Here is a 15,348-nt window from a genome sequence, read left to right on the forward strand (position 1 = left end):
AAGCTGGAGTTAAATGTTCATATGTGTATATTGTATTAAAGAAAACATTTAAAAACTAAACTTGCATTTTAAGAAAATAATTTCTGAAACTAACTTTATTTAACTGACAGATCACATTGATATTAGCAAACCTTTTGCTCTCAAAGTTCAAGTGGTTTTGAGTTGTCTGGACATAGCTCATTGGAAGATATTGTTGGTTTTGTGTACAGAAACAAATGCCTCATATGCATGTGTTTGCTGTCATCTCCTATAAATGCCATTTATTTAGTCACCGGGCCATCTGAGCATTATTACTGCAGAGTTTGTTCTCTCCCGCTCTGCACATGTTTGACAATTTGTCCCCATTCCACTCTGATTCAGAGCCAACTTTTCAGATGCTGGCTCTCTCTGAATGTCATACTGTGATATATATTCCTATCATACTCGAGGACACAAAAATGCTGGGGTCTTTTTCTTAAATAGGTGGGATTTCCATTTCCCATGTGTATATATCCTACCTAGAAAGTATGCATTATAACAAGTTCTATATGGTTTGGTCCCAAAACTCATTTTTGTTTTTTTGTTTTTTTATGCCAAGTCCTTAGTTCCAGCTACTGTAACACAACAGGTTGCATTCATCATTTCTGTTCTGATTTACTGATATTTGATAAAGGGGAATGTATTTATCATTATTGGAATCTTACCTTAAGTCAAAAGCAAAGGCCAAGAGTTTGAATGTTAGGCCAAACAAACCTCACATACATGCCAACCTTAAGTTTGTGTGCACAATTTTTGTTCACTTTTGTGTCTGCGTTGTGTGTGAGGGAGTCTGGATATTGTTGTCAATCATTGTCATAGTCATAAGACCCTCTCCACCAACCTGGATTTTATTTGTTATTTTAATTTTTTTTTACTTAAACTTTGATGTCAAATTTTGTCCTACTGACTGAAAGTATATGGGATATTGAATGAGAATCGGCAACAGAAAATGGCGATCCTTTCTATGGTCAAACACTGTGCCATACCTGAGTTGCCAAGCCCAGATACCACTGCATTGTCTCATCTCCATGTTTTATCATTGGGCTGATGGCATGACATGTATGATACATAAAAATAAGTTGGTTCTGGTCTAGTGCCCAAAGTAAAAAGGCTTGAAAAGATGTTGTGGTGACAGGCAAATTATGAAAAGAGATTGCATTTCTTTGAAGATGTCAGTATTCTTCTTTGGCACATTACCACTACAACTCATAACCTGTATTAAAATGTATAGATGGTGGAGATTGTTATTGAATGTCAGAGAGATTATGAAGATACTACACAAGAGATGGTAAAGTACTAAAAGTGGATTTAAATTGTGTAAAAAGGTTCACAAAACAATAAAAATAGGATCAAATTTACTATTTTGTTTGTATTATATATACCATTGTGTTGGCAGAGGGATATTGAACAGAAATCAGCTGTAATAAAGTAATTTTAGTATAACGCCTTGTGTGTGTGTTTCTTGGACCTCACGTGCAACATAAGGTTGCTTCTGTGGCATACATGATATAGTGTCAACTATACTATCATGACAGAAGAGAAATGACAGGACCTCTGAGGGAATCAATCAACCAATGCGAAGTGGTCCCAGAAGCGGAAATACATGCAACGTGATATATGACGAGCATTGTAAACAAAAGTGGATGTTAGCATTAGCTACCCTGGAAAGGGAAGGGAATGCCGTCTCAAGAGTCTTTGACTTGAGTAAGTAGTCTCAAAACAAGATTCAACATTCATTTTGCACGACTTACCTTTGTGCTAGTCCCGTTAACAATATGAATATTTAACTAATGTTAGCTGTAAATTGTGACTTGCATTAATGTATTCCTTTATTGGTTTAAAATCCTCGAAATAACGATGCAACATATGCATTTAAATGTAATCATTAGTGCTAAAGACAAAACGAATGGTTTTTGCTTTACTAACTACACAAACAAGCGGCTTTAAAATAAGAAGCTGTTAGCTAGCTATCTGGTTAGCACAGCTACATGTAGCTGGACTTTTACTAGCATGCTAAGTTAGTCATCGTTATTATTTGTTTAACACTAAACATTTTCCCTACATCGACAACATTGACCAACAACTGTATGAATCACTGCAACGATACACAAACTCTCGTAAAGGGCAATGATATTAGGTCGTATTGCAGATTTGTGGACATTTAACGTTAGCTTACATGTTTGCACACTGTTTTGCTAACTTTACTTTAAAGCAAAATAAAATCAGAAAAGTGGGAGGTTAGCCAGGTAATGTTTCTCAAACATCAGGTTTAACTTTACGAATCAGCCACCACATATCTATTGAATTTTATTTTATTATTTCATATATGTATAGTGTATATACTGCCAAACAACACTTGCTTGTTTTGGCTTAGCTACATTATTATGCTCAACCCCATAATGTTATTGCTTAATACAATACGTTTGTGAAGTATTAGTTATTCAACCACTTCCTATGACAGTATTTTATATCGTGTACTGTAGGTGTCAAATACCAAATATACATGGGGTTGATTAGCACAAACCAATTGCAGAATAAGAATTATAATGTATGAAATATACTAAACAAGTTTGTTAAAAATGTTAGAAAAAATACTTATAAAAACAAGCACATTATTAACCATATTTCCTCTTTTATGTATATGCATCTGTTAAAAGTGGTCCAATACGCTCACACACACTGTCATCAATAAGTTTATTGAAAGCAGCAACATTTTAGTCACAGACCCAAAAAATAGTTTCTGCCTGTAGACACATTTAAATCGTCTTATTGCCCAATCCCAATTCAGAGTTAAAGAATGACATAAAAAAGTAAGAGAACAGGAGAAATTTTTTTTTATAGTCACAATATACATAAGCTCAATTCCAGTAGGTGTCACTTATTTCTTCTCCATGCATGCTGTCCTCACAGAGCTCCAGGATGTTGTGTGAAGTCCTGCTGTCATCGCTATGGTTCCTGTTTGTCATCTTCTGGGTCGAGACAATAAGTGTGTGGCTGTTTCTGTCCATGTTCTACCAGGACCGAGCATTTTACCACTGGGGAGATGGGTAAGAGATGTGTGTCCATGGTTAACTCATTTATGTGCATCACATATTCATAATGGTTTGTTCTAACTATTTTTGGAAGTAATGGGAAAGAAGAGAGCATTGAATGACATGCAATGAAAGGTAAAGCATTGTCTCTGTTTCCTTGATAAGTTCCAGAATTAGACCTTAAGAGTCCTCAACTCCTGTCCTGAACCAATGAATGGAAAAACACTTCAGACCTCATGGGCAGTGTCTATTATGGAATTAGAGTTGTGTGTACTTAGTTCATGGGTTAGTGAGCATAATTTTTAAATGGACCTATTCTTTTGATGTTACAGGGTATTTACAGATGATCCTGGACCGATGATATACATGTTGAGCAGGTATGAACTTTGCCATGACCCTGAATAATTGAGTTTATGACATTTTGTTTTGAAATATGAACTGTGTGTCTAAAGGCAAGGTCTAATCTCTTGTCTCTCTCCACAGAGTTGATACCAGTATGCAGACAGAGATGCAGACCTGAGACAGGAAGAGATCAAGAAGTCAACTGGAAGACACTAAATAGAGGGCTGTTGCAGTTATGTGACAGAGGAACATATGATGAAAAGCATTAGCTCTTTTTCCTTTGCACTGACTGCCTTGTACACAGTTGTGCACAGTCCTTGTTAACATACAACTATATTGCCAAAAGTATTCACTCACCCATCCAAATAATTGAAATCAGGTGTTCCAATATCTTCCATGGCCACAGGTGTATAAAATCAAGCACCAAGGCATGCAAACTGTTTCTACAAACATTTGTGAAAGAATGGGTCGCTCTCAGGAGCTCAGTGAATTCCAGCGTGGTACTGTGATAAGACCTGTGCAACAAGTCCAGTCGTGAAATTTCCTCGCTCCTAAATATTCCACAGTCAACTGTCAGTGGTATTATAAAAAAGTGGAAGCGATTGGGAATGACAGCAACTCAGCCACGAAGTGGTAGGCCACGTAAAATGACGGAGCGAGGTCAGCGGATGCTGAGGCGCATAGTGCACAGAGGTCGCCAACTTTCTGCAGAGTCAATCGCTACAGACCTCCAAACTTCATGTGGCCTTCAGATCAGCTCAAGAACAGTGCGTAGAGAGCTTCATGGAATGGGTTTCCATGGCCAAGCAGCTGCATCCAAGCCATACATCACTAAATGCAATGCAAAGCGTGGACTCTAGAGCAGTGGAGACGCGTTCTCTGGAGTGACGAATCATGCTTCACCATCTGGCGATCTGATGGACGAGTTTGGCGGTTGCCAGGAGAACGGTACTTGTCTGACTGCATTGTGCCAAGTGTAAAGTTTGGTGGAGGGGGGATTATGGTGTGGGGTTGTTTTTCAGGAGCTGGGCTTGGCCCCTTAGTTCCAGTGAAAGGAACTCTGAATGCTTCAGCATACCAAGAGATTTAAAACAATTCCATGCTCCCAACTTTGTGGGAACAGTTTGGGGATGGCCCCTTCCTGTTCCAACATGACTGTGCACCAGTGCACAAAGCAAGGTCCATAAAGACGTGGATGAGAGAGTTTGGTCTGGATGAACTTGACTGGTCTGCACAGAGTCCTGACCTCAACCCGATAGAACACCTTTGGGATGAATTACAGCGGAGACCATCATGGTGCGTTCCATTTACCTCGGCCAGGCCTTGTCATCCAACATCAGTGTGTGACCTCACAAATGCGCTTCTGGAAGACTGGTCACACTCCTAAACCTTGTGGAAAGCCTTCCCAGAAGAGTTGAAGCTGTTATAGCTGCAAAGGCTGGACCAACATCATATTAAACCCCATGGATTAAGAATGGGATGTCACTTAAGTTCATATTCGAGTCAAGGCAGGTGAGCCAATACTTTTGGCAATATAGTGTAGGTAAATGTAGGCCCACTTTTAATGTGAAGACACAAATAAGACATAGAGGGAGGTCCTCAACGATTGACGTGAGCCACCCCCACTGATGTAACATTTATACTTTCACTTTCAGATTTTTGGGAAGCAGAATGAATGTAGCAGAAAATGCAATACAAAGGATGAGTTTAGTGCATCTTTCTTTTATTTCTTAAACTCCATTTTGAGACTTGCACTGAGATGATATTTTGATCATAATACCGTTCTATGCAACTGTAGTTGTTGCTTTCTGCAGCCATATTTGTTTTAAATATCAGATTGCAGTACATCAGTTATAGGTTAGGTCTTTGAATGTCATTAACAGTTATCAGATATTTTGGTGTATGTGTAATGGTACAAGCTTAACAAGGAGGTCATTTTTAATATTGGAGGTGGTGGAGCCATACACTTGAGTTTAGATGTAAGTCTGAACCAAACAGATATATGATGATAAAGAGTTCATAGTTTGAACAAGGATTTTATGAGAACCCTCACCTACATTAGATGAACTGTTAAAACAACATTATTTGAGCTTAAAGGTTCATTATTAACATTGGAAATACTTTCAGCTACATCTTGTGGTCTTTATCGGCAGATGGATTTTGCTCAGTTGTCATGTATCTCTGGCTCGATATAAGACCACCTACTTATTACATGACTGAAATTCCACACTGAGGTCATGTGATAACTGAACCATCTCCATGGCAAGTGCAAAAGCACCATCTGCTGATGAAGATCACAAGAGGGGACTGAAAGCCCTGTGTGAACCTTGTGTTAAGATTTTTTTTTTTTTTTTTCAGAAAGGAGCAACACAATTTTGTGGTTGTGTGTCTAAAGACAGAAATATAATAGTGGTGAGGGTATAACTATGATGAGAATCCGCTCTCAAAATAATATGTTGATGTCATATCCATTGAATGAGATGAAAGTTCAATTATACTTTGAAAATATATATATATATATATATATCTCATTGCAAGCCTGTAAGGTTATTGGTCTGCCAGACATTTTTGTATTCCATCTTGGTCTCTGTCAATTAAAGGGTTTGTATTTGAACAAAACCACTAGATACTTTTGGTCTCCTTTTGTTACTGAGACAAAGAATCTCAATATTGTTGTTTTTTTTTTTTTTTTTATCAATATGCTAAATGAATGGGAAGTATTTTAAGTACAAGTTTTTGCTGAGTATGCAACACTGGGCCTAATACCTCACATGCCAGGGCAGCAGAGGTCGCTCACAATAAAGCAGATCTGCGCAGAGCTGTGAGTCTCCAAACACTACCGGGTCGTTGCCCTATTCTGCCGGGACAAAATAAAAATGCATTGTGGTTGTGATAGAAGTAAGAATTAACAGTCGTGTGTAGTTTCACTTGGATCAAGGGTTCCGGTTGACATCAGGCGTGTTAGTGTTTTTATTTTGTGCAGACAAAGAACTTTGCCTTCAGTTGTGAGCAGTTTGTCACAAACATGGCTCCAACGATTCAGACACAAGCTCAACGAGAAGACGGACACAGGTAGTTAAAATTTTTTTACAAGTTCGTTAACCGAACTGGATGTCTGTATTTGACTATTGGTATTAACGTTAATGTTTTAACAAACTTGAGTCGGTAACCTTCATTAGGCTGCGCAGTTTTCCGTTGTGTATAACGTTAGCTAATATTGCCAGTTAGCTAGCCAAAAAAACAAACAAACAAGCAAGCAAGCTTAACGTCAATTTAACTTAAGCTCACCTGCTCGCTAAGTGAATTAATAATTTTATTCAGCATAAGTTTACTAACTTATAAAAGTGAATTAAGTCTTTTCAGTCAGTTATAATAGGTTACAGTAGTGGAAAATACAACGGCTGACTTTTGTGTTAATGGTAGCTAAACGTAGTGTAAGCTAACCAATGTTAGCCTGTCTGGATGCTAACAGTAACGTTAATAAATTTACGGAACAAATATCTGGAGGTTAACATAAAGTTAACTGAGCAGATCCTTAGAGATAATGTGAATGCACCCCACAGTCCTCTAGAATATGTTTTACGTTTCATTTTAATGGTACCAGTACGAGTACTACACTCAGTGACCACATTGTCAGGTGCAGGAGTACAATCTTATGCAATTTAATATATACAACTCTGCCATAAATTTTACATTTGTGAAGTTAATGTTCAGCTTTTGTTGACATTTTCGAAAATATGTGAATTCACTTAAAATGTTTATTACTGAGGTCATAGTTGAAGTTTGTGCTGTACTGGACTACATTATATTGAGAGGTGTTTCTAATTTTTTGTGCTCCCTGTTACATACATGAGGAGGACATCACAGTATAGTGTATACGTCACAGTCTAGCAGTAGTTTGAGAGGTGGTAACAGAATTGACGGATGGCTCTTTTCTCTTTCAATAGGCCATCCTCTCACAGAACTGTACCAGAGAGGTGAGTAGAATTAACACCGTTTTGTATTTGCTACCATGTACAGTAATTTGAAACATGCATCTGAAGTGAGGCACATTAAAATGACTGGCTAACCACAACTGAGTTTGTCCTTTACTTCTGTGCCCACAACAGGTCAGGAGTTGTCTGTCGTGTGAAGTACTGCAACAGCTTGCCCGACATCCCTTTTGATCCCAAATTCATCACATATCCATTTGATCAGCACAGGTAAATGCAGTTGCCCATCTGCCTCTGCACTCACTAACCATAACGTAAACACTTGTAAACACAGACACGTCTTAACATTTGTTTTTTTTGGGTTTTTTTTGCTGTGGCAGGTTTGTACAGTATAAAGCCACTTCTCTAGAGAAGCAGCACAAGCATGAACTCCTGACTGAGCCAGACCTTGGGGTCACCATCGATCTCATCAACCCAGACACCTACCGCATAGACCCCAACAGTAAGTCTTTTGTGATCACATGCCACATTCTATTCTTAGTTTTTTCAGAGACTGTCTTGGTCAAATATCTGTGTAAACTGAGCCAATCTTTTAAATTGTCAGTATTGTTGGATCCCGCTGATGAAAAACTTTTGGAAGAGGACATCCAGGCTCCATCCAGTTCGAAGAGGCAAGTCTACTAAATACACAGCCTGATGTTTTAAATTTATGCAGAGATTTTTGGTTTACTTTTTTTTTTTTTTTTTTTTCTCCTCTCAAAGGTCACAGCAGCATGCCAAAGTGGTCCCGTGGATGAGAAAGACAGAATATATTTCTACTGAGTTTAACAGATATGGCGTTTCCAATGAGAAAGTGGAAGTCAAGTAAGTTATTTACTGATTTTACCTTGAATCACCCAACAGTAGAAAGGTATATGATATAGTTTGTGTGTGTGTCTAACCTAGACATGTTTTGTGTTCAGGATCGGTGTCTCTGTCAAACAACAGTTTACAGAAGAAGAGATCTACAAGGACAGAGACAGCCAGATTTCTGCTATTGAGAAAACATTTGAGGATGCACAGAAATCGGTGAGTGAACATATAACTAGGCTGGCCAAATCCTTGTTGTTTAACATCCTTCATCCTTCAAGCAATATGAATAGCTAAATGGACAGTAGTTTCAAACTGGGTATTGAAAGACCTCATGGGTTTGCAACATCACATTTGGGGATTGTGTGAAAATGTCTGAATATTAGGATGAGTAAGATATCTTCCTCTAAAGCTTTTGCTGTGGAGCAGCTCTGTACAGTAGGATACTGTTTTTAATGGTCAGCTGTTAGATGCACATTATCCAAAATGGTCAACATGCGTGGTTAGGTAATTGAAAAATGAGCCATGGTTTATAAAGTTGTGGTTGTTTTGTTGTTTCTCTCCAGATTACACAGCACTACAGTAAACCCAGAGTTACTCCTGTGGAGATACTACCTGTATTCCCTGACTTCAAGGTGAGCGAGCTATTAACAGAAATAATTTCACCCAGTTTATCGATTTTTGGAGTCTGTGGGGATGATTTCACATTGCGTGCCATATACACTGTAGTGGGAGAAGTGCAGAGATGGGAAAAGATAATAAACACTAAACAGTAAAATAAAGCAAATTTATATGCAACAGTAAAAATATGTTGCTCAAATTGCCTTTTCGAATGGTACTTTAGTTGACAAACTGGCACTTTATGGACTTAGATAATTATGCTTTATACATTTTCTCTTTCCTCAGATGTGGATCAACCCATGTGCTCAGGTCATCTTTGACTCTGATCCTGCACCTAAAGACATATCAGGACCAGCAGGAGTGGAAATGATGTCTCAGGCCATGATCAGGTGTCTACAAAATAGCTGTTGTGCAGATGTGTGTATAAAAACCATTTTTGCTGAAATACTAATTTATGTTTCTTGTCTCTTGAAAACAGAGGTATGATGGATGAGGAAGGAAATCAGTTTGTGGCCTACTTCCTGCCCAATGAAGACACACTTCGCAAGCGCAAGCGAGACTGTGAGGAGGGAATGGATTACATGCCTGATGATCTGTAAGTAAAAATGTTACATCAAATAAAAACCAAAAATAAATCTTTTTTAGTGCATTTAAAAATAACAGTGTTAATTTGCTTGCTTTAAATTGTATACCAGGAAGTAATAATGTATTTTATTTTCTGTGTTTCAGGTATGATTACAAGATAGCCAGGGAGTACAACTGGAATGTCAAGAACAAAGCCAGCAAGGGTTATGAGGAGAATTACTTCTTTATCTTCAGAGATGGAGATGGTGTTTACTACAATGAGCTCGAGACAAGGTAAATCATTGATTACAGAAGACACTTCTCTATTGTTGCACTTCAACATGATGAAAGGGAGAAGTGTTTTTGATAGCAATAATTACAGCTGGTGCAGTTAGACCAAGCAAGTAAGTGTGGATGTGAAAGTGTTGATTGCTATGCATTAGAAAGTTTGATGCCAGTTAGTAACGCACAAAAACAAACAGCACCACCAGTGACATATGGGGCTTTCATTGGAAGCTGATTGGCCTTGTCCTCTGACATCCTTTCCTCTCTCCTGCAGGGTGCGTCTGAGCAAAAGAAGAGCCAAGGCTGGAGCACAGTCGACCACAAATGCTGTGCTGGTGTGTAAGCACAGAGATATGAACGAGAAAGAGCTTGAAGCTCAGGTGAGTGTTCTTGTGACTTTCCCCTCAGTTTTATCAACATTACACTTTCAAGGCTTGGAGTATCTAATGGTGCATTTAAACTTCGGGCAGTCGTTTTATGTGTTGGTGAAAGTGTAACTTTTGAGTTATAATTTGTGGATTATAATAAATTAATTACGTAACTAAAAGTTACTATTTATTACAATACATCTGACTGTATTTGTTTTAAAGAATATTACATGAGTTTAGAAAATTGTTCAGTATGTATCATTATAAATTAATGGTGTGACATTGATCAAATACAATTGGTCCTTTTGACACATTTCAGCTACTGAACAAAGTAGTTGCAATTTAACACCGGTGTGGGAGGTGATTTGTGAATAGCATTTTAACATTTCATATAATGTAGTCAGTGTTTGGTTCTCTCATATGCATCATACATTTATATATATTATATACATATTTAATAATGTTTTTCAGTAAGCTGAACAAAAGTGACCAGAATAATTTAATATGTAGTAACAGCTATAAGCTTGCACTCCTTAGTGCACCTTGTTGTTTACCAGTGACTGATGATTCCCTTTGTTTTGATTCTTAGGAAGCACGTAAAGCTCAGCTGGAGAACCATGAGCCAGAAGATGAAGAGGAAGACATGGACTTGGATAAGGACATGCAGGACTCTGGTCAGTTTTCCTTTATACTCTGCCACTGCAGTTCTCTTCACTTACTTTTTACTGAATTGGCTATACTATGGTAATGTCAGTGTGTCTGCTAAATCATTCACCATCTGCTCTGTGTGATACTTGAATTGTTTTCTGCAGGTGATGACAAAGAGAAGGGCAGCGGCAGTGAGGCAGAGAACTCTGGTAGTGAATCTGAGAGGGAGGATGAAGAGCGGGAACAAAGGGGAGAAGATGAAGATGAGGATGAGGACAGAGGGAAGAGAAGGAGGAAAGCAAGCGGCAGTGGAAGTGAAAGCGGTGAGGAGAGGACCAGAGAGATGCGAGATGAGGAGGAGATCTTTGGCAGTGACGACGACAGTGACGACAACGAGCCCAAGAACTCAGCCAGGAGCAGCGGAGACGAGGGCAGTGGGAGTGAGGATGAAGGTGGGAACAGAGGAGGCAGCAGGAGTCGCAGTGCGTCTCCAGCGCACAGCGACCGTAGCAGTGACCATTCAGAGACCCGGGCTCAAAGTGGAAGTGGAAGTGAGAGAGGCTCAGACTCCAGTGATGCCAGTGACAGTGAATGAGACCTGTGGTCCGGACAGCTTGGCGACGGCTACCTATCTTATCTGTATATTCAGCCAGCTACAAACACTGATGATTGCAAATATCCAATGAAATTTGTGAGCGAGATGCTCATTGCTTTTGGACTGGGATCTCTCTTCAGTCCAATTTTTAGATTTAGCCCAAGCACCAGTAGGTATTTGTACGCCATTCCCCTGATTTTGTCTGTCAGATATTTAGTATAGTATCATGTAAAAATGTCTTTGTTCTCTCAGCTATTGACATGTCATTATGTTACAGCTTTGAAACTGATAATAAATTGCAGGTGGCATTTTGTAAGGAACTCAGTGGTCAAAGGTTGTTGTTGTTTTTCCTTCTTTAGTGAATGAAGGGAACCTATAAGTCATTCCGTGAATGTGACCGCTTAATTTAGTCCAATAAGTATAGGATTATTTGTGCTCCATTTAATAACAATAAAACATTTGATTTGTTTAGTTGATGCTCAATTCAGACTTTAGTTAGAAAACAATATTAATATGGTTTCAATGCAAAACTGACAAATTAAAACATAATTGTGCAGAGTAAATCATTTAATAGCAATAGCATACACAAAAATTGAAACTTAAAATTGAAGGGCCTGTTTCACAAAGAAAGAGACTGATAGTTTAGGAAATAAGAGAAACTCATTCAGCGAAAAAACGACAGTTGGTTCTTCAGCCATTCCTCTGTCAAGTCGTCAGCGTTTCTTGTTTCAAAGACCTCAGAGTAAAGCAGAGAATGTCACATTCAAACAAATTGCACAACATTAAAGGGATGATTAACTGGCTAACTAGTCCAACAAGTGCAGGTATTAACTTAAAATGATTGTGTTTTCTTTTCTTGTTTTTAACTGAATAAACTCTGAATGCATAATTTCCATGTGATTCTCATAAATTAATCAAGTTCCAGATGTGGAATTTTAAAAAATGCAGAAATCGAGAAGGACAGATTTACCTATAAAGGCACTGCTCTGAACAAGGGTGGTTTATTTTTTAAATGACATTAAAATGATTAAAAAATACAAGGTGATAAAAATAGAGGTGAAATTTTGATATAATTACCTTTGTGAGCTCTGCAGCTTGGACCAGTCGATTCTTGCTGCCAGCGTACATCATCTGTTGCTCTGGCTTACATCCTGTTAAAATGCAGACGACATTTTTCCAAGGGATTCTGTCTTTTGACTAGTCAAACATAAATCAACAAACCCAACTGATGCCAATTTTCATAATTCTGCCTTCAGTTATTCTTCAAACAATAGTTCAGTCTATGGAGAAAGATCAGTTTTGACTTAAAAAAAGATTATTACTTACCCATTGGACTGGAGAATATGAAACAAAGAGGGTAGGACACCCTGCCATCATCATGGACATACTTGTAGCTGTACACAATGAATGTGCACTTTTGTCAAGGAACTTAAAATACAGTCAGTTTGCAGTCTTATTATAAATGCAGTGTTTGCTAATATACTTTGTGAGATTTTTCTCTATTCACAAGACATTCAGTGAGGATATCTGGGTTGCCGCTCTGGAAGTTCATCTCTCAACTCATCCAGTGAGATGTTCTGAAAGACAAAGTTGAGTGAGTGACTTTCAGCTTTGAATTAAATCATCTAAAAGAGAAAAATTACAATACTTTGACTTGCCTCATATTCCTCCTCGAGAATAACAAGCTGTTTCTCCATGTCTATTTTCACTAAGACATAACAATGAATATTTAGACTTTTGGTTCATGTTTATATTTGCTGATGCACCGATATTTATATGGGATTTAAATCCGTGTTGATCAAGTTAAAAATGTGTTAGAGTGGAGATGTGATACTTACTTAGTATGGCAGCATTGTTGGTCTCTTTCCGAAATCTAAACTTTTTCAGTTTATCTTTCAGACTTTCATCCACTTCACACACAACCAGAGAGCTTGACTGCAAAATGGCGTAAAAAATATTACTCAAACTGTGTCAATCTAAGAAATATGAAGACATGATCTTCCTGTGCTTCTGATAAAGTTAAGTGGATTGATCTACAGGACATAAATAGAAACAAAGAAAGAGGGTAAGAGACATCTGCTTGATCTGTTCAGATGTTCATGTCTATCCACCTTGCATGGATGCATGAAACATTTATGCCACTATTCTGACATATTGAGGACAGGAAATGTTTGTGCTGCAACAAGCAAGAATGTAGTTTCCTGTATGAAAGAGCGCGGGGGACGTCCAACTTGTCGCAGTGGTAAAGTAAAAAATATATATGCATAGATACGTTTGAGTGACAGTTCATCAAATCCAATAAATTTCAACAGAAAAGCAAAATGTTTCCAACAATTGCATCAGTTTCACCTACCATTCTCAAAGGATTCCTTTTCTGCCTTCCTGTCTTCAGGGTGATACTGCCTTGCTGAAACTGTTTGCGACAGACTGACAGCTACTCTGAGTCTGTCAAGAGATCCTCCTTAAGATGGCAAGGGGAGGACACACAGAAAGGACAAGCATTAGTGCTGCTTCCTCTTTTCAACAGCACGAGATGATGCCGACATGAAGCTCAGCCGTGTGTTGTAAGAAACAGTGTGACCATCTTTTAAAACAAAATAGATCAAGGAAAAAATACGCATACAAAACCTGTAAATGTTAGCATGACAGAAGAGAGTGGGGTGTTTAACTTGAATAGATCCATACTGTTTGTAGCTGAAACAGAGCAATTTTACCATAGGTTGTGTATCACTATCACTTTACTGTAGGATTCTTCCAGCGTTGGTTACAGTTACTTTCATTTCCCATTAACTCACCCGAAGTAAATCAAATACTTGAATCCTTAAAACTAACAATACCACATTATAAAAAATACTCTTAAGATATAAAGTCTCACATTCACGTTTATAAGTCAAAGTATAGAAATATATGCAATAAATTGTACTCACTGTTTTTGTTGCATTGCAACTATACTGTCGTGGTGCATAATGTTACTGAAGTCGATCAGATTATAGTGTATGTTTTCTAGGCATTTGATCATTGAGTCTTGCACTCGCTCTGTGTTGCACTTTGTGCCACTTCCCTGCATGTTTCAAACTGTAGCCTACATGACCCCACTTCAGCACACACTACATGACTGTCATAGCAATGTCACTGTAACTGGAAGAACAGGTTTATTATCCCAGTGAATATCTTACATTACATTACATTACATTGGGTGCAGTTGGGGTTCAGTGGAGGAGGAGCCATAGACCAAACCACCAACCTTATAATTAATTAATGATCCTCTATACAACCTGTGCAAACTAATGTATCACATACAGCAAAAAAACTGCTGCTATACTTCTAACTAACTTTAGGTCATGTTGCAGCTCTGGCCACACCTCAGTCTGTGATGTCACAGCAGGCCTTTTGCCAGTCACAGCTGATAGCGAACACCTGCTGTAACAACTGATATTGGCCAGAAGACATTATGCTTAAAACCCACTCTGAAGAAACAATTCAATAGTTTACTGTAGTGCTGAAATGGTAAGCTGATTCATTTTTGATAGTCAGTTAATCATTTAAGTCATTCTCAAGAGGGCCTGTAGCTCAGATCTTAAAGCATGTTGCCTATCAATTGTGGAATTGACAATTTGATTCCCATATGCTTGAGCAAGGCACTGAAACCAAATCAGCTCAGAATCAGTGTGTGTGTGTAGTAGGCAAGACATCTGTTATATCCTGTCCTGTTTTCTCAGTTCCATAAAATAATAAACAGAATAGCCTTGTGTTGATTCAACATGATATGGTTAGGGTTGGAAACATGGTAGTCATTTTTCCTCATTTCTGAGACTAGTGGTAGACTAGGACTAGGTAACTGGTTACTCAGTTACAAGCCACGGAAAATATGATTTTTCTCTCATACTAAAACTTGTATCATAATATATATATATATATATATATATATATATATATATATATGGTTGTCGTGGGTTTTTTTTCCTATATGAATATGCCCATAGTGTTTATTTTTACTACAAAAAAAGTCATGTTTACCTGTTAGAATCTGAACCTTTTTATTTACCAGACTGTGGGCGGAACACAACAATACGTACCGTCCAGACGTATGACGA

At 38.1% G+C, this 15,348-nt stretch overlaps 2 protein-coding genes across 2 annotated transcripts; one reads left to right on the forward strand and one right to left on the reverse strand.

Annotated features, from left to right (window-relative positions):
- Window positions 1-6,232: 6,232 nt before the first annotated feature.
- On the forward strand, window positions 6,233-11,574 carry paf1 (PAF1 homolog, Paf1/RNA polymerase II complex component). The gene is made up of 14 exons (XM_023408525.2): window positions 6,233-6,464; window positions 7,340-7,369; window positions 7,502-7,594; window positions 7,705-7,826; window positions 7,929-7,995; window positions 8,087-8,188; window positions 8,287-8,392; window positions 8,740-8,808; window positions 9,080-9,183; window positions 9,273-9,389; window positions 9,524-9,652; window positions 9,918-10,023; window positions 10,601-10,685; window positions 10,824-11,574. Exons 1-14 carry the CDS (start codon window positions 6,418-6,420, stop codon window positions 11,252-11,254), a joined length of 1,608 nt encoding a protein of 535 aa, XP_023264293.1. The 5' UTR covers window positions 6,233-6,417; the 3' UTR covers window positions 11,255-11,574.
- A 229-nt stretch (window positions 11,575-11,803) lies between these two features.
- gmfg (glia maturation factor, gamma) lies at window positions 11,804-13,721 on the reverse strand. The gene is made up of 7 exons (XM_087174581.1): window positions 13,608-13,721; window positions 13,093-13,189; window positions 12,913-12,962; window positions 12,780-12,831; window positions 12,581-12,661; window positions 12,332-12,405; window positions 11,804-11,990 (listed from the first exon to the last, which is right to left on the reverse strand). Exons 1-7 carry the CDS (start codon window positions 13,608-13,610, stop codon window positions 11,919-11,921), a joined length of 429 nt encoding a protein of 142 aa, XP_087030707.1. The 5' UTR covers window positions 13,611-13,721; the 3' UTR covers window positions 11,804-11,918.
- Window positions 13,722-15,348: the final 1,627 nt, after the last annotated feature.

The sequence above is a fragment of the Seriola lalandi genome, unplaced genomic scaffold (assembly GCF_002814215.2).
Source record: "Seriola lalandi dorsalis isolate HSWRI2012SDOR001 ecotype SW California unplaced genomic scaffold, Sedor1 jcf7180002054365, whole genome shotgun sequence".
NCBI classification, from domain to species: domain Eukaryota; kingdom Metazoa; phylum Chordata; class Actinopteri; order Carangiformes; family Carangidae; genus Seriola; species Seriola lalandi.